Here is a 26652-nt window from a genome sequence, read left to right as displayed (position 1 = left end):
ACAGCTGCTGGGGAAGGGCCTTTATTGCCACAGTGAGAGCTCCCAGACACTGAGCCCAAGGGTACAGAGCATCTCCAGCAGTGGGGCAGCAGCAGGTGGTGGCCATCCCCCTGTCACCACCATCCCCTCCACGCAGCACTCTGCCCCATTGCCACCCTCTCCCCACTGCATTGTATCAGCATCATTATTGCTTAAAATTCCCTGATGGATGTGGATGTGTCCCATCCCCTGAGACCCTTCCCCTCGCAGGACACCGCAGCAGAAGTGCTCCACAATCTCCACGCTGGCATCGAGGTGACGTTGCCAGAAATGAGTCCTAAAGTCCCCAGGCCCATGGAGCTTTTTACCCCCACTGGAGCAGGTGGTCCCCATCGTGGATGTGTGGGTCCCCACATAGGTGTGGGCCCCCAATGGCTCTCCTTGTGATCTTCAGCCTTCACCCCATCCCAGGAGGTGCCTCGGGCAGCAACTGCTGCCAGTGCCTGGTCTGGGTCCTGCTGCTGCTATTGAGGCCATTTCAAAGCAGTTCTTAAGGGCCAGACCCTAGTAAGGGACACGAGAAACCAAATAAAAAGGATTTTTCTACTTGCTAAAGCCAAAGCTAAGCTGTGGAGTACATCACAGGCTGCTGGGAAGAAGGAGGGAGATCCCACCAAGGACTCTTTTTTGGGGAAAAGCCCTATGCTACGTGGATATCCCAGGCAATGTTACAAGGTATGGAATAAATACAGCATGCTCTGAGTATTGGTCTGTCACTAGATTAGGACAGTGCACTAAGGAAGGCTGATGAACCAGTAGAAAAGTCCATGAGGTCCTGCTGGTCTATTTGGCCACATCTGGACAGGACATGCTTTTCCTGAAAAGCAAAACACACTGCACATCTGTCCGGGAGCACTTCAGAGGATGGTGCCTTTGGGTGAGCAGAAAGGTGGCTGCTTTGGAAAAGCTCAGCCAGGCTCTGCTGGGGAGCACACAGAACTGCTGTGCTGGGGCAGTGAGGAAAGGAGGAGCAAAGCAATAGCAGGTAAATGATCCCAATGCTGCTGGATGGCATCTGGTCACCTCAGCAGCAAGATGTGTGATGCAAAGCCACATCTGCCCATGGGGCACATGGATCCAAAGCAGCAGCTGGGCACTGTGCCCACATCCCTGCCTACTGCCACCACTGGTCACACCGCCTGGGAAAAACCTGGCAGTGAAAGCAGAAGGGATCAAGAGGAGGTGTGACAGATGTCTGCTGATGTTGCCATCTGAGCAAAGATCTAAAAGTCTGGAAATAAACGTAAGTAGGACATGGGACACCAAGGGAATCCTGCACAGGAGGTGCAGGCACCACCTGGCCAACTTGCTTGGAAGGAAGCAGAAAAGGTCTGGATCACAATAGGAGCACCGCTTTCATTCATGGGGGGGGACAGGGGGAGGGGGTGAATCAAACTGAAAATAACAATTTTCTGGTTTGGGGCTGAGAGTAACGCAGTGACAGATGGGGAACAAAGCTCCCAAAGGACAGATCTGGAAGCTGTCCATGGGGGAATCTCACACTTGGCTCTGCTGGGTGGACAAACACAGGGATTTGGACTAGCCACCTCCACTCCTGAGCAAGAACCGGGGCCCTACTGCCAGCCAGGAGCAGCAAGCATGGCCACAGAGCACTGACACTGCCAGCTGAGATGAGATATGTAGCTTTGCCACCAGGGGATAGGAAGAGTAAATGACTAAGGGCAGAGAACAGCCAGAAATACTCCTCCAGCTGTTCTTCCTGGAGTAGCATGTCAGCAGCAATGTCAATCTTTCCATAACCACTGAGGAGAAGGTGCAGATGCTGGGCTCCATGGGGAGGAAAGAGGATCTAGGAAAGAGCAATGTGCTTGAGAGCATGTACTGGCCACAGAGAACAACAAAAGGCACTCATGCTGCTCATAGGATGAAGGGATGTGCTTCGGGCTCTTGTTGTGCTGCTCAGAGAGCATGGATGTGGCATCCATCAGCACCGTGGCACCCATGTCAGCAGTCTGCAGCTCCATGCTGGTACCAACCCCGCTCCCCCAGGGTCTGTTTTCCTGACTTTCCAGTGGGAATTCCACCCACTGACCCCACACCTGGGGCCAGGAGAGCTGGCGGCGGTTTGCGTGCACAGAGTTGCTGGGAAGGTGACTGCTGGGTGAAAAAAGGCTGGGTTTGGCCAAGTCTCAAAGGAAAATGACTCGGGTGCATTATTTGCATCGTGCCGTGGAGCTCTGCAGCCATCCCCATCTCCTCGAGGCCAGTGCAGTATCAGGAGGTTGCAGCCATGTCTGTGTTAGGAGCCTTTCCCCGTTAGCCAGGACATATCTCCAGTTCTATGAAGACAAAAAACGAGCAGCACTGTGAGCTTTCCAAGCTGTGCAGCACCCCTTCCTCTGCCTGCACTTCCACCCCATGCAAAACAGTTCAAGCAGGTCTGAATTGCAATACAAGCACATGGCCATCATCAGCGTCTCCGTGCAGGAGTTGGAGATGTGGCACACCTGCAATACCCCACACAGACCCAGGACCCAAAACTGAACGTACTTGCCGTGACGGACAAACAGCCTAAAAGGAGCAGCAGGAGACAGAGAGAGAAAAGACATTCAGGGTTAGGTGGCCCTCTCCAGGCTCCTCCCCAGCCCAGCTCTCGGCACAGCACGTGTACTTACTCCACGTCACGCTTTCGGATGGCCCTGCCAGCAGCCAGGACCTCGGCCACCTTGGAAACAATGGGGTCGTAGTTCATGCTGGCCACAGCCACCACCTCGTCACTCCTAGGGCCGGAGAGCAGAGAGGTCAGGGCAGCCCCAACAGGTGCATCTCCATCACCCAAAAGCAACATGCTGGAGAGAGGCAGGGAGCAAAGGAAAATGGGACCTGTTCTGAGGTGTGAGCAGTGATTATGGTGTGGGACAAGGACAGAAGAGGGCTTGGAGCTGGTTGATCCCACTGTGGTCTCACAGAAGTTTGTGGATTGGCCTGGTGATGCTCACCAGGGTGCCTAGTGCCTCTGTGCCACTGCCCAGGGGTGGGACCCTGGGCACCCCGGGGCACCTTGGCCCATGGAGTAACACCAGAAGAGATGGAGCCGATGATGGAGCAGCGTGTCCGAGTCTGGCTGACCATCACCTGCCCATACCCCCAGTACTGGTGGTACAACGTGAGATCAAAAGGTGAATGGGAAATGAATGAAGCAGAAGAAAAGGTGTAAAAACACCAGAGGAGCTTTGGGTAAAGGTCACAAAGCAAAGGAAAAGGGTTCCTCTGCTCTGAGATTTGCAGAAGTCAGCCTGAGCATAAATCTTCAAAGTCTGACTCACAATTAGTAACAGAATAAATAATGTAAAGATCAGGGAAGGTGCATGAATGAGGTATTAAACACTGGAGACATTGCTCAGGAAGCTGAAGTGTGAGGCACCCAACAAACCAGGATCAGTCCAGTGCCACAAGGAAACACCACCACAGCTTCCCTGTCCAGACTGGGAGACCAGAATCTGCTCCAGATTCACTGGAGCAAAATTCCATGTTTTATCCATTAACACATGCACAAAATGGCAAGAGCATGCAAGGAGACAGCAAATCCTAGGCTGGATGCTGTTTTAAACTACTCTTTGCACAACTGCAAGTTAAGGTTGGAAAAAAACAAGACCATCCAGTCTTACCAACCATCCACTCATCACCACCGTGCCCACTGACTCACGTCCCTCAGAAGATCACTAATATCTAATATAGCCCCCAAGAAGAGCACTCTGAATTGGAAGTATCTGCTGGAACACGATGAATTTAGGTGCTACGGGACACTGCACTGACAGCTGATCCAGGAGGTTCTCTCCCCACTCTGAGATGCTGTTGTGTACCGACACAGGCAACCATTTCCATCAGTAAGACAAGGGGCAGGTGGTCCTTCTGTGAAATAACGTGCAGGGCAGTAGTGAAGTGGAACACCTCACATCAGCAGTGGCTTTGAAACATTTTGTTTGAGGCCAGGAGTCCCTCTTTTTCGAGAGGTCTTTTGAGGCCATAAGGGCATGCTCTCTGCAGTGGGAATGGGGGGCAATCAGAAGTCTTGGCCTAAAGACAGTAAATTGCTGGGGATGAGCACCATCTGCACACGGCCTTCCTTTCTTCTGTAGGGTTCAGTACAATGGAAATGGGGTACCACGAGGAAGGCAAACACAGCTCCTCACTGGGTCTCCCAAGAGCTCCGGGGAGTTACAGATTGGGATAACGTTGGTCTGTTCTGGCAAAGGTGCTGTGGTGTCTCACAGGACAACTGTGGAGCACCCTGTCCTTTGCATACAGCCCCAGGCTGAGCCCTCACAGCTCATCCTCAGCACTGAATGGAGATAAACAGTTTTGTTCGTCAAACTCTGGAAAAGAAAAAGAGTTCTATTGTGAAAGCTGATGCTCAGGGCAGGCTCCAGCAACAGGCACCACCAGCGTTTCATGCAAGAACCGGCACACACCAGAAGAAAGTCTAAGCCAACAGGTAGACATGGGAGACAGGAGACGGCCACTTGGGGACAGCATCCTCATCCAAAAGCGTTAGCACCAGTAGCAGGACTATCACCAAATGACGAGGAAAGGAGGAAAGAAACGCTCCCAGTCACCTCTGGCAGAGGCAGAGATGGGGCTGTGGCTGAGAGAAGCCCGCTGGACCCCTCAGTACCTCCAGCTCTCGGCGCACGGTGCCGTCCTGCCACACCAAAGCCATCTCCTGGGGCCCCTCCTGGGTGGCAGAAGAAGGCAGCGCTCAGCGCCCGCCCCGCAGACCCAGCGTGAGGCCCTGCACCATGCAGGGGATTATTCACCTTGCTCTTGAAAGAGCTCCACAGATGTTTTATTAAAGTGCTCTGGCATTTCCTTTCTAATTAGGCTTGGGATAAATAGCTGCATCTGTTGTGCCCTAGGATGGAAAGGAAGGGTGGGAAGAAGCTTCCAAGAAGACTGTATGCTGGAGAGAAATACTCAGCACGTTGCTTCTCTAGTGCCTGGCATTAATGCATTTGTACTTGCAATTTATTATTGCCCCGCAACCTCACTGTCCAGATTGGAGCAGAACTGACTGGAAGAAGCTCTAGCAAAAATAATTTCCAGCCTAGCAGAACAAGCTGAGACAAACGGACATGGAGAGGAGAAAGGAGAAACACTTACTTGGTATAAAATGCAACAAACTTCAGTTCATCCAAGTCCCCTTGAATGACAACATCATCAAATCCTTCCCCATGGCCTGAAAGATGAAATTATTATGAGTGGGAGAAGCACTGTTGCTAAGAAAACACTGTTCCACAGCAAATGTCTTGCTCTGCTCGTCATTTACTTAGTTTGACCATGAAATTAAAGATTGGTTTTCAATTCTTTCCTCTGGATACAGCTCTGACCCTAGCAAAAAGTGTTTTAACCCAGAGCTACAGTAGAGGCAGCCATCCCACAGTCACTGAGAGATGGGCATTGGAAAGCAGCAGGATGAAAAATCATCCATGCTTGCTCAAATACACGCATGTTCAGGGAGACTTTTCATGTCCACAAGGCCCTTCATGCCTTGCTAAACAAGAGGTGTCCCTGCACATCACCCTGGGCCAGCTGAGGGGGCTGGAAGCGGCCCTGCAAGGTGGTCATGACTTCTGTGTCCCAAAACAGTTCCACCAGCACAGACTCCACATCAGTCCCAGGGAATCCCTCACCTGCATATCGAATGCTTTTCCCAAACATTGCAGTCCACAAATATGGGACTGTGCTGATCTCAGTGCCGTGGGCCAGCATATTCAGTGCTGCAATACGGCCTGGAAGACAAGAAACAGCAGAGTAAGTGAAGAAGCTCTGAGCCTGAGCAAGCATGGGGACAGGAGAAAATATATTTTTCCCAGAGTTTCCTACAAGTGCTCTGTTTCCCTGCGTTCAGCTGTCTCATTCTCTTCCTAAAGGGTTGGAAATTTCCTGTGGATATGGAGAAGGTTCTTTCCTGCAAGCAGTTTGTTGTGCAAAGCGAAGGCACTCAGATGCACCTACCATGCATATGGGCCATCTGCCAGTGGGGGACATTCACTTTCTTATTGTTCCTCAAGGCCAGTGGGAATGTGACAGCATCACCAGCTGCAAACACTCCAGGGATGTTGGTCTGCATCATCTGATGGGAGGAAGCAGAAGGACACCTTGGTGGGATTTTCACCCTACCTTGGCAGCTGGCAGGGAATTGTTTAAGGTCCCCAGGGGTGGGAGGTGTGCAGATGTGAACACCCCAGCACCAAGATGGCTGGGCTTTGTAAACCTCACACATGGCAGTATCCATAATCTCAGCATCTGGGGACAGACTGTCCCCATGCTGGCGGCTCAGAGCTCAAGGCAAGTCTAGCTTGGAGGAGCTGGCTTCACCACCATGCTCACCTTGTTGACCACGATGAAGCCTTTGGAGTCAATGTTGATGCCACTCTGCTTGAGAAATCCTGTCGCTGGCACTGCACCTGTGGGAGAAAGCAAAGGGCCTTTTTTCCTCTAGACTCCACAAATTGCTCTGTTGTGGAGCAGTCAATAAAGCAACACCCCTGGAGAAATACGAATCCTGCAATTGGTCCCATTTGCAAAGTGTAGAAAAGTTACAATTAGATAAGGACCTTTCTCTCCACGAGTGTAAAGGAGAAAAATACCCTCTCCTTATGGTCCTCCAGTTCCATTTCCACCACTAGAAGAGCAAACCACCACTGGCTTGATGGGCCTGGCAGTCCTCAGTGTGCTCTAGGGTAGCCAAGAAGCTTCCCAGGGTACCTTAAAGACCGCCCAGGGTCACCTAGTGTTTTCTAGAGTACCCTAGAATATTACCAGAGCTCCTCACCTTGCTCTAGCATGCTCCAGAGGGTTCCCAGTGTGGCCCAGTATACTCCCAAGACCTCATAGTGTACTCACAGCAATGGCCCCTTACCTATACCAACGACACAAACGTCTGCACGCAGGACCTTCCCACTCTTCAGCACCACCTCCTTCAGCTTTACAGGAGAGAGGGGGAAAGTGCAGTTATTTCAGAGTCAACAAAGTAAAACCCTATAGCAACAGCAAGCCAAGCTAGTAGCTCACTTCATTTCTGACATGCAAATTGAGTATAATCCCTCATAATGGCAACAGGATGAGTTTTGGGGTCCTCTGAGGGTGTCCTGCAGATGCTTTCTAGGGACAGGGTTAAAGCTTGAACCAGGAAGTGTCTCAGCAGGGTTACCCTTGATGGTCCCTATGACCCTCCAGGATCTCAGAGCAATGTTACCACCCCAAACACCATGGCTGGAGCATGCTTCCTCCTGTGGGCTAAACCCAGAAGTAGAAATTTCAGGGGCCAGGAAAGAGAGTGCACAAACCCAGCCCTGAAGAAGACAGCAGACCCATGGGGTGATACGTGGGGCTGTGGCCACGTCTTGTCTCTCATCCACTGCCACACCATACCTTGCCCTCCTGCTCCCGGAGCTCCGACACCTCGGTCTGCATGTAGAACTTCACCCTGTGGCTCTCAAACATCTGTGGGAAGAGTGGGTGCACCTCAGCCCCCACTGCCCCATCCCACTGACCCCATGGGGTCCCATGCCTGCAATGCAGGCCTGCACTGCATCCTCACCCATGCACACCCCAGAGAGGCTCCCACCCCAGTCTTTAGAGGGCTTGCACCATGGAGCACCTTCATGGCTCCATCAATAAATCCACTCGTAAAACAACTGCACCCACAAGTTACTGAAACCAGTAGAACCCACTCATTTCATCAAAACCAAAATCCGGACAGGAAAGCAAAGTCACCTTCATGACAGCACGACCAACTCTCTCCCCAAAGAACTTCTTGAATGGGACCTCCTCCAGCTCCACCACAGACACTGAGTGGGCCCTCTCTGTCAGGTAGGCAGCCACCTCCATCCCTGGGGAACACAAGCACATCCCAGTGGTCCAGTGCTGTCCCCACACCCAGCCTCGGGTCACACCACTTTGATAGAACCATTGAGCTTCCTATGGGATTTATCATTCACATTAATTTATTCTTAGAGGTGGAAGCCATGGGAGGGCTTTAGGAATCAAAAGAAGCAATAGGCCCTAACGAAGTCCCAACGTGCCACAGTAACCATTTGGTAATGGACCTCAGATGAAGGAAGAAAGAAACATTCCACGTGGCTGAGAATGTTTTAGAAGTAAGGAGCTACTGGGTAAAAACAGCCCTTGTGACCTCAGTATTTTGTCTTCTTTTTTTGTTGACCAATTTTGGAGCTGGTGATTGCATGGAAAGCTTCTGCAATACATTTTCTTTCTATGGGAGTTTTGGGAAACTTCTCTTTGATGATCTGCAGTTGGCAATTGGTCTCTCAAACCCCATGCAAAAACAAGAGCTCACCAAGGAAGGAAGCTCCCACTATAACCACGTTCTTGCTGGTGGCCAACTTCACCACGCGATTCGCATCTTCTGGCGTCCGGATGTTGAAAACGTTTTCCACTTCCTTGCCCTTACAGCTGAGAGCTTTGGGCCTGAAAACACAAATGGAGGACTGGGCTGAGATCCTACAGACACCTTGACCTAGCTGTCAGCAGCCCACCAGGACAAGCCAACCAGACGCAGCCAAAACACCGCATTTTGCCACATTTCTCTACAAAATCATCCAGGCTGGAGAGAAAATAGGCAAAACCTGAACTCTGGAGGACAATGGCAAGAGCCCTCAGCCCCAGCAACAGCCCTCATGCAGCTGTTTGGTGAGACAACCCTACAGGACTATGATAAACTCTGCATAGGGAAGTGGAGCATGATGCAGGATGGTTCCTGCTTTGCAATTCTAAGTTTAACTGCTGTCATGCAGTAAAATTTTTCAGAAGCCCAGTGGGACACAGCCAACTCTGTCCTTCAGCAGAAGCTTTGGAGCCAGATTTTAAAGGTTTTATAAGCCTGTGCAGATGCGGCTTCAGTAGCAGTTTAATCCTGTCATCCCCACGCATTCATTGGGGCATATGTATTTTTAAATATCCGGCCCTTGCATACGCGACTCCCATCTGGAAATGGGACTGAAGATCCTAAATAATTCAAATACATTAAAAACACTCACTCAGTGTACTCAGAGCTTGTACATGAGGATTTTGAAATTACTTCCGAAAACTTATGCACCTCCATAGCTGGTGGGTACATTTGGCTGCAGTGCTGCATTGCCCAGTGTCAGCCTACCAACTGATGTGGCAGCAGCACTTGTTTGCAAGGAAGCCAGGCACAGGACCCAAAAGATCTTAAGGTCAGCCAGAAATGAAAGGTGGAAATTCCAGTGGATATATTATTTGATCCTCAGCTTTGGTTGAGCAGATACACCCAACAAAGCTAGCGAGAGGGAGATACAGACCTACCCAATATGTGTTTGTTGCCTTCTCTGCAAACATTTTTGCAAACAAATTTGGTTTCTGAACTGAAGTGCCACGTTTGATCCCTTATCCTCAAGCACAAGCTCCTCAGGTTCTCAGATATAATAGTTTCTCTTGATCTTTGAAACGTTTCTCTATGGCTTACGTGTTTCCAGTCGCTATCAGCAGTTTGTTATACTCCATCTTAAATCCATCCTTGAACACAGCCGTCTTGTTCTTGATATCCACAGCCGCAGCCTGAAATCATTTCTAAATCATGTTAAGGGATGAAATCTTAGATACCCACTGAGATGCCACATGCTGAGCCAGAGCCTGTCCATCCATGTCTTAGGGACATGGTTATTGAGTAATATTGATGGTAGCACACTCCAGGCTTAGGATTACTTCTCTTGAACCTCTCTGAAAAGCCAACATCTGCACTGTGAATGACAGATCCTCGAGAGAATGGTGATGCTCTTCCTGGCCTGGACAGTCTAACAAACTACCATCTGGCCTCTTTCTCTGCAGAACTCTGCAGAGAACTTCTGCTGCCTCTGTTCTACCCATAACATAGGTTTTAATTTTTAATTCTTGAGTAGTTCTCTTGTTTTAAAGGTTTGATTCCTATTGGCAGCTCAGCCAACCCAGACCTTATATCAATTCTAGTTGACTTTTACAAATCCTTGAAGATCTCCCAGTATAAATAAAATAACAGGAGAAAATATTTAATTTATCTGGGTGCTTGCAGGCAGACTGTCCTGATCAGAGGCCATTTGGTCACCCCAAATCCCTGCAAGGATGCTCAGCAACTGGTAGGTAAGAAATGACAATCAGCGTGGAGTTCACCCAGGGAAGAACTGCATTCATTCTGGTTCTGAACAACCACAGACTGAGATATGAGGCACAGAACAGCCCACGGAATGAGGGAGACTCAGCAGTTCTGTATCAGGAGTCAGCAGGTGAGACCACAACGTATGAGTGGGACTCTCCTTACCTGCATTTCTGTCAGGACTTCGATGTCGTACGTGCGGAAGAACTCCTTGGGGCGCAGGGCAATCTGCTCTGGGTGGGAATCCATTGACTACCAAAAAAAAAAAAAGACCACATTTTTCTGTCAACAGCTGTGAGTCGAAAAAGCAAGCAGAGCAACGCCTGCTCCCAGCACAAGGTCACTCCCAACTCAAACCATTCCGTGACTCTGTGACTCTATGATCTGAAATCAGCCCTTGTGGCATTTGTTAAGAGATTTCCTCCGTGAACCAAGCGCTTCACCACCTGCACCCTTAGCACCAGCTGCATGCCAGGGATGGACGTGCAAAGTCCTTCATCTCTACCTGGTTGGGATCAGGGAGCACTCCCTTCCCATGACTTCAGGTAACTGTGTACTCAGAAGAAATCTGTGTCTTCAGTCTTGAGGCAGGTGCAGGGTCATATGGGTTTTATTGCAAATTCTTTAAACATTTGGTGTTTACTAAGAGAGGAACTTCTGACCCCACAGCTCAGGAGCACAGGTTCCCATGCAGGTGTGTGAGCAGGGCAGCGTGGAGCAGTGCAGAGGCCCTGAGGGCTTTGCTGCTCTCCAGTGCTGGACACCAAGGAGCTGGTCATGGTCCAAAGGGCACAGAGGGGAGCAGTCTGAGGAAGCTTAGAATGGACTGATGACAGACATTCAGCAAGAGGAAGGGCAGTGATGCGGTTTCAGGAGGCAAGAAGCCTGTGGCATACAGCTTTACATGCTACTCCTCTAATGGATCTTTCCAGTGCCCTTAAAAAGCCACATGTTTCTTTGCATTCCTTTGAAAAAGGCTTTGTCTGGGGGCTGCAAGCTGAGTTAGAAGCTCTGATTGCTGAGTACCAGCTCCCTTAGATAAGTATCCCTGACATAAAAGGGAATACACACACTGCCTGTTCTTTTTTGAATTCCAGCTTCAAGACTTTGCTGTTAAATCTGAGTTGGTGCCTGGTATCAAGCAAAGCCTTGGTCAGAAATAAAAATGTGATCAGATCATCAGCCTTGCCTCTACAAATTGGCATTCAAAACGGAATGTATGCCAGAAAAAAAGTGAACTTTGCATGGAGATCAAGTCATCAAGTTGCAATGACAAGCAATACTCATAACAATTATAGCAAGGAGCATTACTTGTCTATACCAATCACTTTTATATAACAGTTACAACAAGGATAAGAAACACGTAAACAAATAAAAATCCCAGTAGATTATACCATTTGTTTACAAGTCCCATTTCATTCCTCTAAAGATTTTGATTGAGGAGCACTGTAGGAGGATCCATACAGGAACGAGCAGGCCAAGATAGCTGCTGGGAGACCCTGGTTCCCGTGCTGGTGATCCCTCGCACAGAGTTTGTACAACTCCCCTTTTGTGTTCCATCTTTCAGGATGAATTAAGAAGAAACATAACTGTGCAATGAGTAGAAATATCAAAGTGCAATTTCTCAAACTCGTACTCAAGGTGGTACAAACCTTGCTGAGCTTTGGTCTGTCGTAGGGCAAGTGTCTGTCCATCGTGCACATAACAATCCTGTCTGAGAAACCCTCCTGGCGCAACGTCTCTGCACACACTAACCCTGCTGCACCTAAGAAAGAAGGAAGACCCACGCCAGCCATGCATACTTTGTATCTGATGGCCTGAATCCTTTGCCCCTACAAACTCAGGTTTTGGTAGAAAGAACTCATTCAAACCTACATGGATTTCCACAAGGTCAGTGGGGTATATTTCCAAGCCCAGCAGTGCAGTGCAGCAGTGGGCAGCCTTCAGCAACCCGATGCAATGGACTGTGGTATTCTCTTCCCGCTCAGCTACCTTTGAGATCACCTTTCCTGTTTACCAGAACAGACCTTGGCCTTTAGAAAGAGCTGTCAGCTTAGCTGGTCAAGGCTGAGAAAGTTCTTTCAGCAACAACGACCATAACTTCTTGAGCAGCTTGGCTCAGGATTTGGATGACCATTTACCCACAGCCATCCCATGCTCCCCAGAGACCCCAGCTGCCCTTGGCCAGTGGGAGTCACACTCCAGCTTTTATCAACAAATAGTATGGGCACAAGGAATGGAAAATGTGCTTGGGATTGCAGCTCCCCTTTGACTTTCAAGTTCCTGGACTTCTAGAACTTGCTAACTGCATTTTGGTTTAGTATCCGGCTGCAAGCTGTATGCCTTACCTACAACGCATCATGTCAGCACAACTACGTGGAGTACCTCCAGACTCCCTTCTCTCAGACACCTCTCTTCGGTTTGGAGTTCCACATATGAAATATATTACTTAAACCAGTCTGGACATCCTGCTGTTCTGACACCCACGCTGGGAAGGGACACACACTGCTGCCCCAGAGCGTGCCACTCGATACCTGCACCGATGATCAGCACATTGGTACTGCTCAGGTTGTAGTTGCTCAAGGAGATGCACTTTGCCATCATCTTTGTCCTCCTCTGTGTCTGAAGAGCCTATGCCACCAACAAGAAGAAGAACAGTCATTAGCCAGGCAGGAACTGGGGACCAATGAGGGAACACCCACATCCTTGCACCCAGTGAGGACTCCAAACCCATGCTCAATCAAATACCTTCCCATTACCCTATGCACTGCACCTTTCCCAGGTACAAAAGAAAAAAAATATCTATTTCTGTTGGCAAATTCATGAAGAGACAAAGCACTGGGGAAAAAAAAGACAGGAAAAGCAGCACAAGAGGATCAGTGTGCGATTTTGCAGTCAGCAGGGGAAATGGAATGCAAAAGTTCTATCAGGATCTTCAGCCTGCACCTGAGCTCATAATGCCTTTAATATTCAAGGAAGCTGATGGACTATGTGGCCTGCATTGCCACACACTGTTCTGATGCAGCTGATGAGGCCAAATGGCTGAGAGGAGAGGACTGCTGCTTGAGACTTTGGATTTCCCCATTCTGGATGCTCACATATCCATCTGCTCAGATACTTCTTCCCCTGCCAGAGAGCCCAGGGAGCAGCATTCCCCCATAAGCACACAGAGCCAGCCTCTGGCTTTGCTTCTGGGGCAGCTCTGGCTCTCACCTGCTTGCTTGCTCGGATGTACACCTTCTCCTTCTCGATCTTCACCTGAGGGGACAAAGAGCAGCAGTTTGCAAGACAGGGAAGAGATGTGAGGAGGGCCCACAGGCCCATTCCACCATACGTTGGGCCCTCGCTTTCCACACAGGCCATGCTGATAGAAACAAAGATCTCACCTGGAACCTGGGCAGGCTGTCCAAGCCAGGAAAGTCCTCGATGTCACCAGTGCCAATGTTGAAGCAAGCCCCGTGCCAGGGACAGCGGACCCTTCCTTTGGACAAAACCCCTGCACAAAGGACAGCAGAACAGTGGTGGCACATCCTTGCCTGCAGGAGTGGGCTGCAGTCTCCTGGGTTCTGCACTCAGGTCTATAAACCCAGCACCAGCCTGAGCAAACTGTGCCTCAGGCAGAGCATCCCTTAGAGTAAGCCTACTTGAGAACAGACCTGATGCAACATGGAGTCTACAAGCTATTAGGAAATCACATGTCCAGAGCAACAGGGTTATTCCTTGTGTTTGCTCAGCCACTGCTGCCTTGGACTTCGGCTTTCCCTGCCCAAAGGAGCTGGTTTGTGGCAAAGTGAACTGCTGTCACCCCACTGACACCACAGACATGTCCTTTTGCGGCTTGAAGGAATTATATCAGCCCAAAGATGGGATGAAACAGCAAGAGGCACAGCATCCCCGTGGCTGACTGCTTTGCAAACACTTTGCTTTCCATTTTGACTCACACAGCAAGGGGCACAGACTGACCTTTAACCAGCGGAGCCCCATAGTGGGGGCACTTGTGTCCCATGGCATAGAACTCTCCAGCCTCCTTGATCAGCAGTGCCTTCCCACAGCCCAGGTCCACCTCACGCATCCTGGGGAGAGGAGCACAAAGAGATGATGGTAGAATTAGTGCCATTCCCTCACCTTGTGCTGCAGCCCAGTCGCACCCTGCCAGCTCCCCCTTCCTCCAGCCTACCTGCCACCAGCTCTGGGTGGCTCACAGGTGTTGTCAGCCCTGCCCTAGGCAAAAGCACACCTGTGCTGATCATGCACCCTGCCTGCAAAACCAAAAAAGCTACTGCAGTGCCCTCATCTACCAGATACGTGGTTAATGATGTTATCACTGCTGGAAAGCAGCATTTCAGAACATCATCTAGGTTGGAAAAGACCTTCAAAATCATCAAGTCCAGTCATCAACCTGATCTAATGAATCCCAGCACCAAACCGCGTCCCTTAGTGCCACATCCACTTTAAATACCTCCAGGGACAGGGACTCTACTGTCTCTCTGGGCAGCCCAGTCCACTGCCAGACCATCCTCTCCACGAAGAAATTCTTTCTGATACCCAATCAGAACCTCCTCTTGGTCATTTCTTGGTGTCCCATCACTTGTCACTTAAGACAGGAGACTGACCCCCTCCTGGTTTCAACCTCCATTCAGGTACTTGGAGAGAGATGCAGAGATCTCCCACTTGCCATCCCTGAGACCCCCCATGAAATCCAGAGCGAAGTGCAGATGTGGGGGGAAGCAGAGGGGCAGGGAGTTCATTCTGCTTGCCCTGGGAGCCATCTGCCCCACCAGCTGGCAGCCCCCCTCCCGAGCAGGACACTTGGCACTGGGATGTCCTTCAGTCAGCACAACTTGCATAGAGCAGTACGAGTCCTGCTGCATTCCTCAGCACTTCAGATAAAACCTGTGCTTCTCGTTAAATGACAACCATAACTCCGTAGGGAGATAAGATAAGTGAGAGAGTTTACAATTTACCCAAGGAACTGTGTGATCTGAAAGAGGCAAAAACAAGAGCTGGCATCTCAAAGGCAATGCATAGGAAGCTGCAAAGTCCCCAGCATGTGCTCAGTCCCAAAGACTCAGAGTGTGACCAGTGCCGCATGGCTGTGCTGACCCCATGGTGAGCACTCTGTTCTCTTGCCCTTTAAATCAGCATCCTTGAGTATCCCTCTGAGTTCCAGAGGAATAAGGGCCTCCTCTGGCCTCATCCATTGCTTATGAGCCATGGGACCTTCTCACACACTTCCACTTTGAGCTAGACACTATTAGAAAAAAAGCCATTCTCAATTTAAAATGTCCACCAAGGGGAAGGCTGCTGCAATGCTTGGTTTCAATAGTTAAATGTACTCACAGCTGAAGTGCAAGCTCGGATTCCTGACTGATCCAGTTTCCATCTCTTGCTTTAGCAGTTGCCTGTTTGACCAAAGAGCTTTCTGCTACAGCCAGGTAAGTAAGGGACTAGATGGTCTTAGAGATCTCTCCCAACCTTTATGATTCTTGCACTCCTCAGCAACTTTCTGCTCTGTTGTACTGCACATTTCCAGGCAATGTATTTATCTAAGCCCTAGTTTTCCAACATCCTTCTTGCACCGGGGCACCAAAGCAGAGCACACTCTTTTAGGAATGCCCCATATACGTGGCCAGCAGAAGTTGTCTCCATGAGCACCCAGCATCTCCCTGCTGCAAAAACCCCAGCAGCCATCAGGCTACATCTGCACTGTACAGAGATTGGAATGGTGCACTGACCCTCAGGATCACATCACTGGGGTAAAGTGATGTCACTCACCTGTGATGGTATTTATTAAGTCAAATTATCATCTCAAGAAACTGAGGAACCAGGTAGAGGCTTGGTTTTGGCTCTAAGCTCTCTTTTGTTTTTTTTTTTAATTACCTATGAAGATTTTAGGCACTTACTGTCCATTCTCCAGGTCCTTCACGTGGCACACAGATGCTTCCACTACATCCTTTGGGTTGTGGTAGGGATTGCTGGCAATGGGATGCTCCTCGAGATGGTAATGCCGGGCAGTCCCATTGACTTTGTAAACCAATGGGCTGGCTTTCCCGTTGGGTGACATCTCCTCCTTGCTCCTCTCCTTCTCAGGTATCACAACCTCAATTTTCACTTCAACTGCAGGAGCAAATAGAAATCTTCATTAAAACAAAGCCTGAAGTTTTGCTGCCATTCCGCCTCTCCCTCCTCCCTCCCTTGGATATCAAAAGGGGCTGGCAGATGTCAACAGAATTGACGTTTTTTGTTGTCTTGCATGTGAAGATAAAACATCTGACATCAAACTTGGCTTGATTACCCAATTCCATTATTCCTCTGCTCTTTCTCAGCTGTGCACCTTTGCATGCATAAAGTAAATACTCTTGCAAGTAGGCATCAGTCACTGGTGCAAAGCAATCCCTCTGTCACTCTGCCTGTCCTGTTTAACGGAAAATAGCTTCAGGCAGTTAAGTGTGAGCATGCCAAGGCCTCTAGGGCTCAAAGAGACTTCAAAAAAATCCTTTGTTTGTTGGTAGATAACATTAACTGAAAGAGAAAGCCAACACTGCATGGTGTATAAAACTCCTTCATTAGATGGCATTAATAAGGAACCAGTACTAAAAATGCTCAACACTATTTCTGCATGAGGTTTTCAGCATGGAGCGAATCTTCAGTGAAAGCAAGAATTGTCTGATTTATTTAAGTTTAAATTATTTAATAGGTTTGACAATAAAAGCCCCCTTAGCCATAAATGCTAGTGTAAAGTCAAGTGATGGCTTCCTAGAAGAGAACAGAAAGCTTCTCTCCATAATGAGAATCCCTCATCCCCATGCTGTGGTGTGGAGAGGTCCAGGAGAACTGTGCGAGACCTGAAGAATGCTAAAGGTCCTCAGGAGACAAGAAACACAAATTGCAAAGATTCTCCTGGGAACATTGGATGCAAGGGCCAGGGCGAGCTAATGAGAGAAGATGGGAAACATCTGTGATGGAACTGGGAGCCAGGAAAGGAGAGACTGGGCCTTGGTGGTGGGAACTGGGATAGGAAGTCCAGAGAGCCAGATCTTGTCTCAGACCTCTCAGAGTCCCTCTCAGACTTCCCAGATCCCACAACAGGCCTCCTAGTTCCCTTCCCAGACCCCTCAGATTCCATCTCAGACCTCCCAGATCCCATGGTAGACCTCCCAGACCTCAACCCAGGCCACTCAGATCCCACCACAGGTCTCCCAAACCCCATCCCAGACCTCCCAGATCACATCCAAGCTGGTGCAAGAAGTTGTAAGACCTGTACTGAATGAGGAATCTACTGCACCATGAGAAAGGACAACCTCAGGGCAATGAGACTGCTCCTGGGAGTAGCAGCACAGGGCTTCTGTGTGAGGATCATCAGCTTACTTAAATGCAAGTGTCCACAATCATTAATGGCCATTCATGGTACCAGCCATTTGGCCTTTCCTTGGACACAACTCATTAGAGCCTCTGAGCATCACTGACCCCATGGAGCAGGGAGATGGTCACAGCATGTGCCTGAGAAACCAGGCTCTAACATCTCAAACCAACCTTGCCAGGTGACAGCTGCGAGATTAAAAAATGCATTTCATGTCCACATTTGTCAAGCAGGCATAAAGCATCTCTTTATCTCCTAGGCTCCTCGTGAGACTAAAGTCATTAATATTTATAATAAACACCAGGGGACTTTTATAGTGAGCTGGGCATAATTGCCAGAGACCAAATAGCTGTCCCAGGTATGTGGGAGAGTATTTCACTTTCCCTATCTTGTAAATGTCACAGACAGGAAGAGCTGTACAGAAGATAAAAATTAAAACCCACAACCCAAAGAGGTTAGGGAAAGACAATCAATGAGTAGATTCAAAGAAATGAAGGAAAATTGGCATTTTGCTCAGCAGAGAAGATAGCAGAGTTGAGAGAAGTGATGGAGATCAGTGAGGTCAGGACATGCTCCAGCCCCTCTGCTGGGATCGGAGCCAGGAGCTGCTCCTTGCCCAATTCAGGACAAATCTGCTCTTCCCTTCCCACAATACTGGAAGCAGTGGGTTGTTCCAAGCAGTGTTCTGTGTGCTGTGTTCCCATACCAAGCCAAAGGAAAGACATAAGAAGTGAAATTCCGCTGAATTACTGACTCACTGTATTGTGGGATGTGGTGAATGTGGTGGACATGGTGAATGCCATGGAATATGTTGGGATGTGGTGGATACTGTGGGATGCAGTGTGATGTGAAGGGCTTCGGTAGGATGCGGTGGAACATGGTGTACATGGGGGGGATGTAGTGGGATGTTGTGGACATGGTGGGACATAGTGGAATGTGGTGGGATGCTGTGGGATATGGTAAAACATGGTGAGATGAGGTGGGATGCTGTGGGATATGATAAAACATGGTGAGATGAGGTGGGATGCTGTGGGATATGGTAAAACATGGTGAGATGAGGTGGGATACGGTGGGATATGGTAAAAATGGTGAGATGTGGTGGGACATGGTAGGCACCTGGCTGCTGCCCTCTCATTTTACTGGCCTGCAACTCAAAATCATTCTCATTAAAAATGGTGGAGTTAATAACAAAATCATGAGATAAATGTGCCTGGTTCCACCCTGCCTCTCCAGGCATTACCACCTCCCAGCAGCCAGGACAAGGGCAGTAAGGCACAGGAACAGCCTCGACATGCAGCTCCCAGACCTTCACAAGCACCAAAATAGTTATGCAGAGACTGGGAACCAGGCTTCAGAAGGGTGTCTGGGGTCACACGACTGCAGCACTGGAGATAAGAGATTACGTCACTACTTGAACACAAGCTCTGAATTAAACACTGGTATTTATATAAGTGCATGCAGTTGTTTGCTGCTGCGGGTCTCCTGCTCTGGTTTTCTGCCCATCAAAAGGTCTTTCTGGCATGGAGAAATGTGAGCCCAGCACGAAAACTAAACGTCACACAAAGCTTGTGAAACGTTTGCCAGCACCATCAGCATCTGCAAATGCATATCTGTTTATCTCGGTGCACTTGGAGGTTTTATAAGCACTGGGGTGAAGCACTGCAGTGTGTGCTAACGAGGGGAACTGCTGTCAAAACCTTCCAAAGGCTGCTAATCAGAAACAGAGCTGCAGAAGGAGTGCTCCATTACCGGGTGGCGTTCTCAGCCACTTGCCCTGCTATGCAAATACAGCTCGACACAAAAATATGCAGCTCAGGAAATGCGCCCGCAGAGCGCTTTTATTCCTGCATCAGCCCAAGATTAAACACAATTTTGCTGATGGTACGCAAAATAAAGCGGAGCTGCCAGCAGACTTTGTTGCAAGTTTATTCAATGGAGGCATTTATTCCTGGATGTGCTCTACCTTTTTAACAGGAAAGGCCGCAGAATGGTTCTTCAGTAGAGGAAAACTTACAGTGAGTGGGAGGATAGAAATGTGACCACAGTGTGCAGTGCCGTGTTCCTTGGGCACGGTGATGTCCACTGAAATAACCTCTACACACGGCAGAAACCACAAATTTTCTCTTTGTGTCTCAAAAAATCTGTGCGCCCACGCCTTGCAAATCCAGGATTGCTGGCTGGAGATGCTTGGTGGCTCACAGACACATCCCATATCACACCAACACCTCAGATCCTTCAGGCTGCCCAACAGTAGGAGCCCACCTGGCCCCAAGATGTGCTACAGGAGTTTGTGGGGAGGGATGGGAGATGTCCCAGCAGCCTCTGGACACACTGCAGTGAATCAGGGCCGGGCACATGCCAGAACCTCCACCAGAACCTCCAGTGCCCCACACGGCCCCACAACCCCGCAGGACTCCGGCTGAAGGCAGAGCACAGGAATTCAGGGGATTAGCAGTCAGTAATCCTCCCCGCAGGAGCAGAGAATTAACATTCCCCAGCGGTGCCCGTGGAGCTGCCGCTGACCTACATCCCCTCATCCCTCCATCTCACCTGGCTTGGGCTTGGAGAAGCATCCTCCCATGGCGAGCAGAGCAGCACCGCGCTGGGCACGCAGCAGGGATGGTGGGCAGAGCAGCGAGGGGACGGGCACAGCCTCGCATGGCAGCCACCTGCTGGCACCAGGCCTCAGGCGTCCTTTGGCACCTGCGTGGGGCAGAAAAATCCTTCTGAAGTTTTAAATCACCAGAGTCGCTTGGTTCATCTCCAGGCTTTAACAACTTTCTGAAGCCCTGCCTTTGGGAAGGCTAGAATTAACCGTTTCATAGAACCACAGCACGGGTGGGTTGGAAGGGCCCTTACAGCCCCCCAGCCCCAACTCTGGGCTGGCTGCCCCCACCAGACCAGGCTGACCAGAGCCCATCTGTGGCCTGTAGCAGCACTGGGGATGGGGCACACGTGAGGTTCATATGGGCCCACCTCTCAAACCTGTGCGGGTCCCTGTGGATGAGCCAGGAATGTGTTACGAAAGCTACATCCAGTCCTCAAAGACACTGGGTTTGTGCAGAGCTCCTCATTTGCAGAGGGAATGGAACAAGGAAGAGCCAAGTCACTGAGTGGCAAGGGTGACAGCATCCAAGGAGAGCAGCGTGCCAATACTTATGCTACAGCAAATGAGAAAAAAAAAAAAAAAAAAAAAAAAAACACTGAAGGAAGGAGGCACAAAGATGCAGAAGATTTGGGAAAAATACAGCAGCAAAGTCACATGCAGTATCTGCTATGCTGCTATGTGGACCTTTGCCAAAACTCACAGGAAGAAATGGAAAATGGTTTTATAGGAGAGAAAGAGAGTCTCAGCTGTTGATGTATCAGTGATATAGGACAATAATTTACTGTAAAGCAATAAAAGATTCCCAACCCTGCAGAGATGCCAATGCACAGTTGAAAGCAGGACTCTTTTCCAGCCGGTCTGGCTGGTTTCTGAGAGGGTTTGGCGGGTGCCTGCCCATGAGTATTGGCCATTTGAATGAAGTGAATGCTTTGTTTGGGCCTTCAAGGCAGCAATCTGAAGCAATCCCCTGTGTAGTTCCCCTACTGATGGTCCCCGCAGGCTCTTTGGAGGGAGAGGCTGTGCCTGGGCTGACCCTTGGGAGAGGCTGGGAGGTTGATAGATGCCTGACATCCCCATGGCTGGAATCCTACAGCTGTTCACAGCAAGCACCGTGAGCATCGTTTCAGCCCCACAAGCAACAGGCTGAACCTCCCATCTGGGAGCCCCACAGCCAAGTGCCACTGTAGAGCCACAGGATCCTAGAAGAGCTTTGGTTAAAAGGTCTCTGGATGTCAGGTCATCTCATGATCTCCCCACCTCTGAGCAATGTGAGATAACCCTACTCTAAGCTTTGAATAATGGACCTTGGTGAGGTGAGAAGTCCCACAAATACATGGAGGTCCCCATAGGTACCAGATCTCTCAGATGCCTATCAGTAGAAAAGGCTGAGATCCAATGGATGACAAAGAACACGGATATCCACTCGTGGCAGATGGAGACTGCCCCAAGCTCCCCATCCACACCTCTTCCACCAGACGTAGAGCTCCTAAGAAACGGAAAATGGAGATGTTCAGAGTGATCTCAGCACCACAGCACTCTTGCAGCACCTGCTAGTCAGATGCAGGGCCTGGCAAGGATTTTCTTTTTCTCTCAGGTCTATCACTTCTGGAGTACTTTGCCACTCTCCATGGCTCTGAGCACAGCCCCTCGCCTGGCTGAGCCATTTCGGGTCAGTGATTCCCTGCTTTGCAGGACCAGCAATCCAGCTGTGCCCTTGATCTCTCAAGCACTATTCCCCGTGGCAGTTTTGTTTATCTAGCTCTCAATCATTTGTAGCACAGATATTCACAGGGAATGTCCTAGAGCTTCAAGCTCAACAGGAGATGCTATTTTTTAACTGCCTCTGCATAAAATAAGATTGTCTTTTCATTGCATTTCTGTCCCACTGTTTGCAAACAAATCCCTATTTCCGACTCAAGAACTTCTCCCTTCAGAAGTATTACAAGTTACTGCAGATAGTTTTGGGGCTCACAGTCTTTAAAGATCTCAGCATGTTCTTCTCAGGACTTGCTTTGTGGATGCCTCTGAAGAGTGCATGGTCTGAAGAGAAGGCTCCATGCCATGCCTGGGAGAAGAACATCAATGGAGGTGTCTTCCACAACAGAGCTGTTGGAAGGTCCATGATGTCTATCAATACTGCCCTTCTTCTAACTTATCCATGTAACCACTTCTGGAAGACCAGATAAGAAGTCCAAAGTCACCCTCAGCTAAGGACTGCTCTGGCATCCCGGGCAATCATGACAGTGCTGGAAGTGTTTCACTCCAACTCTCACACAAACTCTCCAGCAAAGCCTAGATCCACATTTGCTTCTCCAAGATGATGGAGCAGATCCTCCTGGGAAACGATGCTGAGGCCCATGGAAAAGAGAGAGGTGATTGGTTACAGCCAACACATCTACACTGAGGGCTCAAGAAATGGGTCCATTTGCAAAGTCCTGCACCTGGGCTGGGGCAATCCCAAATACACATACAGGTGGAGAAGAACTCGGTGGTACTGGCTGATGAAAAGCTGAATGTGAGTCAGCAATGTGCTCTTGCAGCCCAGAAAGCCAACTGCACCCTGGGCTGCATCAAAAGAAGCATGGTCAGCAGCATGATGGAGGTGATTGTCCTCCTTGGATTGGTCTGCCCTTGTGAGACCCAACCTGGAGAACTGTGTTCAGCTCAGAGCTCCCAGCACAAGAAAAACTGGACAAGAAGGACCTGCTGGAGCGAGTCCAGGGGTGAGATTTGCCATCCCATCTCTGCAGCTGGGAATCCAGGGTGAATCTGTCCCCAGTCCCAAAACTGTCTGCTCTAAAGTGCAAACAGGACCATGTGCCTATGCTAGAGAGAGAGATTTGGGTTTGCAAGCAGGAGCTCAGGGCACCTGATGACAGCATCCACACTGGCAGGAAAGAGCTGGCTCTGGCTCTGGTCCCTGCTGTGGAAAAAAACAATCCTTGATCCCAAAGCTCTCCATATCTACTGCAGAGTTCCCTCCTTGCCAGCTCTCTGTATGTGCACAATATTGTCTTTCACACAGAGCACGGTGGGAACTGCTGAGCAGCTCCAGCAGGAGACCTGTTATGGGCACACCCTGCAAACAGAGCAGAACACAAACCCCACCATGGTGGTGACCTCCATTGCATCCCATCGCAGCCCAGCCCAGCCCAGCCCAGCCCATCCCACTGGCCATGTCCTAGGGCACAGAGCATCTGCAGCATTTCTGCTGCAAACAGGGAATGGAGGGACAACGGAGGAGGCAGGAACACATCCCTCTCATGCCACAGTCTGAGAGCAGAGCCAGTTGCTGGGCTGCCCAATGAACCCTGAGGCTCAGTGCCAAAAGCCCCCAGACCCTTCACCACCCCCAGACCTGCTGGCAGCCTCCTGCTCAGAGTCCTGGACATCACTGGGCTCCAACCCCACCAGATTCACAGATCCAGTACATGACACCAGAAGGACTATCCCCATCAGCACTCCCCTGACAGTTACAAACCTTCTATTTCCATCCTAAATGTATCCATTTCTGCCTTCCATTGTACCGCACCACCCTCCATCCCCAGCAGACCTTTGCTCTCCATGATCCGTACCCAGGCACCATTTTCCACAAGTGAGTTCTGGTGTCCTTGCACAGGGGCTCTCCATTTCTCTTCTTTTTCAGAGGATCCACTCTCCTGTGACCCAGAGCCACACAGTGCTCACCCCACTCTGACAGATCTCCCCCCCCCAGCCTGGCGTAGCAGTGCTAACACTCCTTTGAGCTGAAAGGTCTCAGGGCTGTCCCTTGGCTCCATCTCCAGAATAACACAGGCTGTGCTGCCAAGGAAAGCAGAACTCTCCTCTGGATGCATGACTCCAACACAGCCCAGGTGTGGACAGAGCCTCAGGGGTCCCGAGGCACTCCCAGCACCCCACACTGTGCATGATGTATTGTCAGCCCAAGCCCTGACCCGGGAACAGTGCGGGGGTTGGAAAGAGCCACCAGGAGGATAACAGAGTCCCGCAGAGCAGAGCTAGGACAGCATTTTTAGAGAGGGTCAAACTTGGGCTTCTAACACAACTGGAGGGTGAAAACGGACAGATCTCCATCCTGGATGTCAGGAAGCACTTCTTTCAGGAACTATGCTACCTAGGATGCATGCACTCACATAGAGCAGCCCTACAGCACACAGCTGGGGAGGGAAATGCCCGAGTTTGTGCCAGTGGTCCAATCCCATCTCCAGGATGCTGCACCTGACACCATCACACTGCCACACGCAGCCTGGTGCACAAGCTGGGAGGGATCCCCATCCCACTGCACATCACCAGTTGCAAAGCTGCCACAAATGCGCCCCACTGGCTCCTGGAGAAGTGCAGCAATGTCAGACTGCAATTAGCCACAACTGTTCTACTGGCTGCTGCTTCAGCAATTTAGAGGCTCCAGGTTAAAGGCTCATTCAGCAGCGCTCTCGTTGCCACCGCTCCAACGTGTCCTCTGCAAGCTGGACGGAAAATGTTCTGACATTAATAATTAAACGAGAGATTTGGTCCAGAACTCAAAGGTACACCCATAAATGGCAAAACGCTGAAAAGCCACCCAGGCGCAGGCTGTCGGATGCACAACTCCAAGTATTTCACAACGAAAAGAGGTTCCAGTCCTGTGTTTGAGGGAAGTCCTCCTGGCCACCATCACCATTTCACCATTCCACAAGGGACAAGCGTGATCCCTGCTGAAGCAGTGCAGGAGTTCATCACGGGAGCTTTTTCCAAGCCTAACAGCCAAGCACAACACCTCCTCATTTCTGCTTCCACGCATCGCTCTGGGAATGTGACGTTCACTTTCAGAGGGACCGCACGGCTCCCCGCTCTCCCCATTCGCTCACCCAGCAGCACATCACACCCGCGTGCACAGACCGCACCGCTCGCACCTCGCCGGCCCCACCGCTGCCGTGCGCCCGGCTGGGGTTACGCTCCCCGAATAGAAACGAACAAACTTGCAGGGCACGCTGAGCGTTCTGCTGTTCGAACGCAGAGAAACGCAGCTTTCCTCCCGCAGCACCGCGGCCCGCTTGCTCGGTGCTATCAAAGCCCGTGCGCTCACTGCGGTTCTGAACCACCCGCAAAGCCGGTACCGGGACCTGGAGACAGCGCGGTACCGGCAGCCCCCCGTTTTCCCAGCGGGATGCTCCTCCCGGAGCCGCAGCCCCGCACTCACCTGGGCAGTTCCCGGCTCGGCACCGCGGCTCCGCAGCATCGCGGCGGCAGGAGGGAGCGCGGCCGCCCCCGGGCGGGTCGGGGCGGGTCGGGGCGGGCCGGGGCTCCGCTACCTGCGGGCACCGAGCGGAGCGGAGCGGCACGGAGCGGCTCGGCCGGGCACCATGGCACGGAGCGGGCAGTGCGCATGCACCGGCGGCGGAGCTGCGGGAGGGTGCGGGTGTCCGTCCGTCCCCAGGAACGGGTGACGGCGATGGGGAACGGCGCGGAGCTGCGTCAGGGGAGGGTCGATCGGGGAGTAGGGAAAGGCTCTGCCCCAAAGGGCGGTGGGCATGGAATTGCGCCCATGGGCTTGCAGGCGCAGGGAGCGTTTGGGCACCGCTCGCGGATATCGGGTTTGGGAGGTCCTAATGTGGAGCCGGGAGTTGGACTCCGACGGACTCTTTAGCAGGGTCTGTTGTGATAGGATAAGGGGAAATGGTTTCAATCGAAGAAGACTGGATATAAAGAAAAAAGGGTTTTTTTACAATCAGAGAATCGTAGAATGGTTTGGGTTGGAAGGGACCTTTAAGATCATCCAGTTCCAGCCCCGTGCTGTAGGCAGGGACACCTCCCACTGACCAGGTTGCTCACAGCCCCTTCCAGCCTTGAGTGCTTCCAAGGAGGGGGCATCCACAGCTTCTCTGAGCAACCTATTCCAATGTCTCACCACCCTCACAGTGAAGAATTTCTTCCTAATGTCTAGTCCAAATCACTTTAAAACCATCTCTCTTTGTCCTGTCACTTTAAAAAAAGTCCCTCCTCAGCTTTCCTGTAGGCCCCTTTTGGGTACTGGAAGGTCAATAAGGGTAGTGAGATACTGGCACAGATTGCCCAGAGATGTGGCGGTTGCCCCATCCCTGGAGACATTCAAAGATAGGCTGGACAGGGCTCTGAGGAGCTGTGGATGTCCCTGTTCACCACAGGGGAGTTGGGTCAGATGGTCTTTAAAGGTCCCTACCAAGTCAAACCATTCTATGCTCCCTGTGGGTCTCTTCCAGCTTGGATTCTCTGGTTCCATGGTTCTGTAGCTCCATGGTTCCATGGCACCATGGTTCTGTAGTTACGTGGTTCTGTAGTTCCGTGGTTCCATGGTTCCATGGTTCTGTAGTTACGTGGTTCTGTAGTTCCATGGTTTCATGGCACCATGGTTCTGTAGTTACGTGGTTCTGTAGTTCCATGGTTCCATGGTTCTGTAATTCCGTGGTTCTGTGGCTCCACAGTTCTGTAGCTCCACAGTTCTGTAGTTCCATGGTTCCATTGTTTTGTGGTTCTGTGGTTCCACGGTTCTGT

The 26652-nt window shown here is 50.6% G+C and overlaps 1 protein-coding gene across 6 annotated transcripts; it reads right to left on the bottom strand.

The window, feature by feature from the left end:
* Window positions 1–5: 5 nt before the first annotated feature.
* On the bottom strand, window positions 6–25577 carry AIFM3 (AIF family member 3). 6 transcript variants are annotated; one of them, XM_085238892.1, is made up of 22 exons: window positions 25322–25577; window positions 20085–20237; window positions 16078–16291; window positions 14138–14247; window positions 13561–13670; window positions 13388–13432; window positions 12709–12805; window positions 11827–11939; window positions 10340–10426; window positions 9512–9603; window positions 8363–8493; window positions 7780–7895; window positions 7435–7506; window positions 6923–6986; window positions 6391–6467; window positions 6016–6133; window positions 5691–5789; window positions 5161–5236; window positions 4676–4735; window positions 2676–2780; window positions 2551–2571; window positions 6–2339 (listed from the first exon to the last, which is right to left on the bottom strand). In XM_085238892.1, exons 2-22 carry the CDS (start codon window positions 20113–20115, stop codon window positions 2300–2302), a joined length of 1878 nt encoding a protein of 625 aa, XP_085095018.1. In that variant the 5' UTR covers window positions 20116–20237; window positions 25322–25577; the 3' UTR covers window positions 6–2299. The 6 variants fall into 6 exon arrangements, with proteins under 6 accessions (XP_085095018.1, XP_085095019.1, XP_085095020.1 ...); XM_085238893.1 differs by lacking the exon at window positions 25322–25577 and adding an exon at window positions 20511–20676; XM_085238894.1 differs by lacking the exon at window positions 2551–2571 and having other exon boundaries at window positions 25322–25571.
* Window positions 25578–26652: the final 1075 nt, after the last annotated feature.

Source organism: Meleagris gallopavo, chromosome 17 (assembly GCF_905368555.1).
Source record: "Meleagris gallopavo chromosome 17, MGAL_WU_HG_1.1, whole genome shotgun sequence".
NCBI lineage: Eukaryota > Metazoa > Chordata > Aves > Galliformes > Phasianidae > Meleagris > Meleagris gallopavo.
The sequence above is the reverse complement of the archived record's forward strand: the minus strand, read 5'-3'. Positions and strand labels throughout refer to the sequence as shown.

What these genes read in the sequence shown, in the direction of transcription:
- AIFM3 (XM_085238892.1), bottom strand. Translation starts at nt 20,115, where the DNA reads ATGGGAGGATGCTTCTCCAAGCCCAAGCCAG. An exon ending in TGTGCTGATCATCGGTGCAG is followed by an intron (nt 11,940 to 12,708) that starts GTATCGAGTGGC and finishes CTTCTTTCTTAG; the next exon opens with GTGCAGCAGGGTTAGTGTGT. An exon ending in CTGATAGCGACTGGAAACAC is followed by an intron (nt 8,494 to 9,511) that starts GTAAGCCATAGA and finishes TTGTGTTTTCAG; the next exon opens with GCCCAAAGCTCTCAGCTGTA.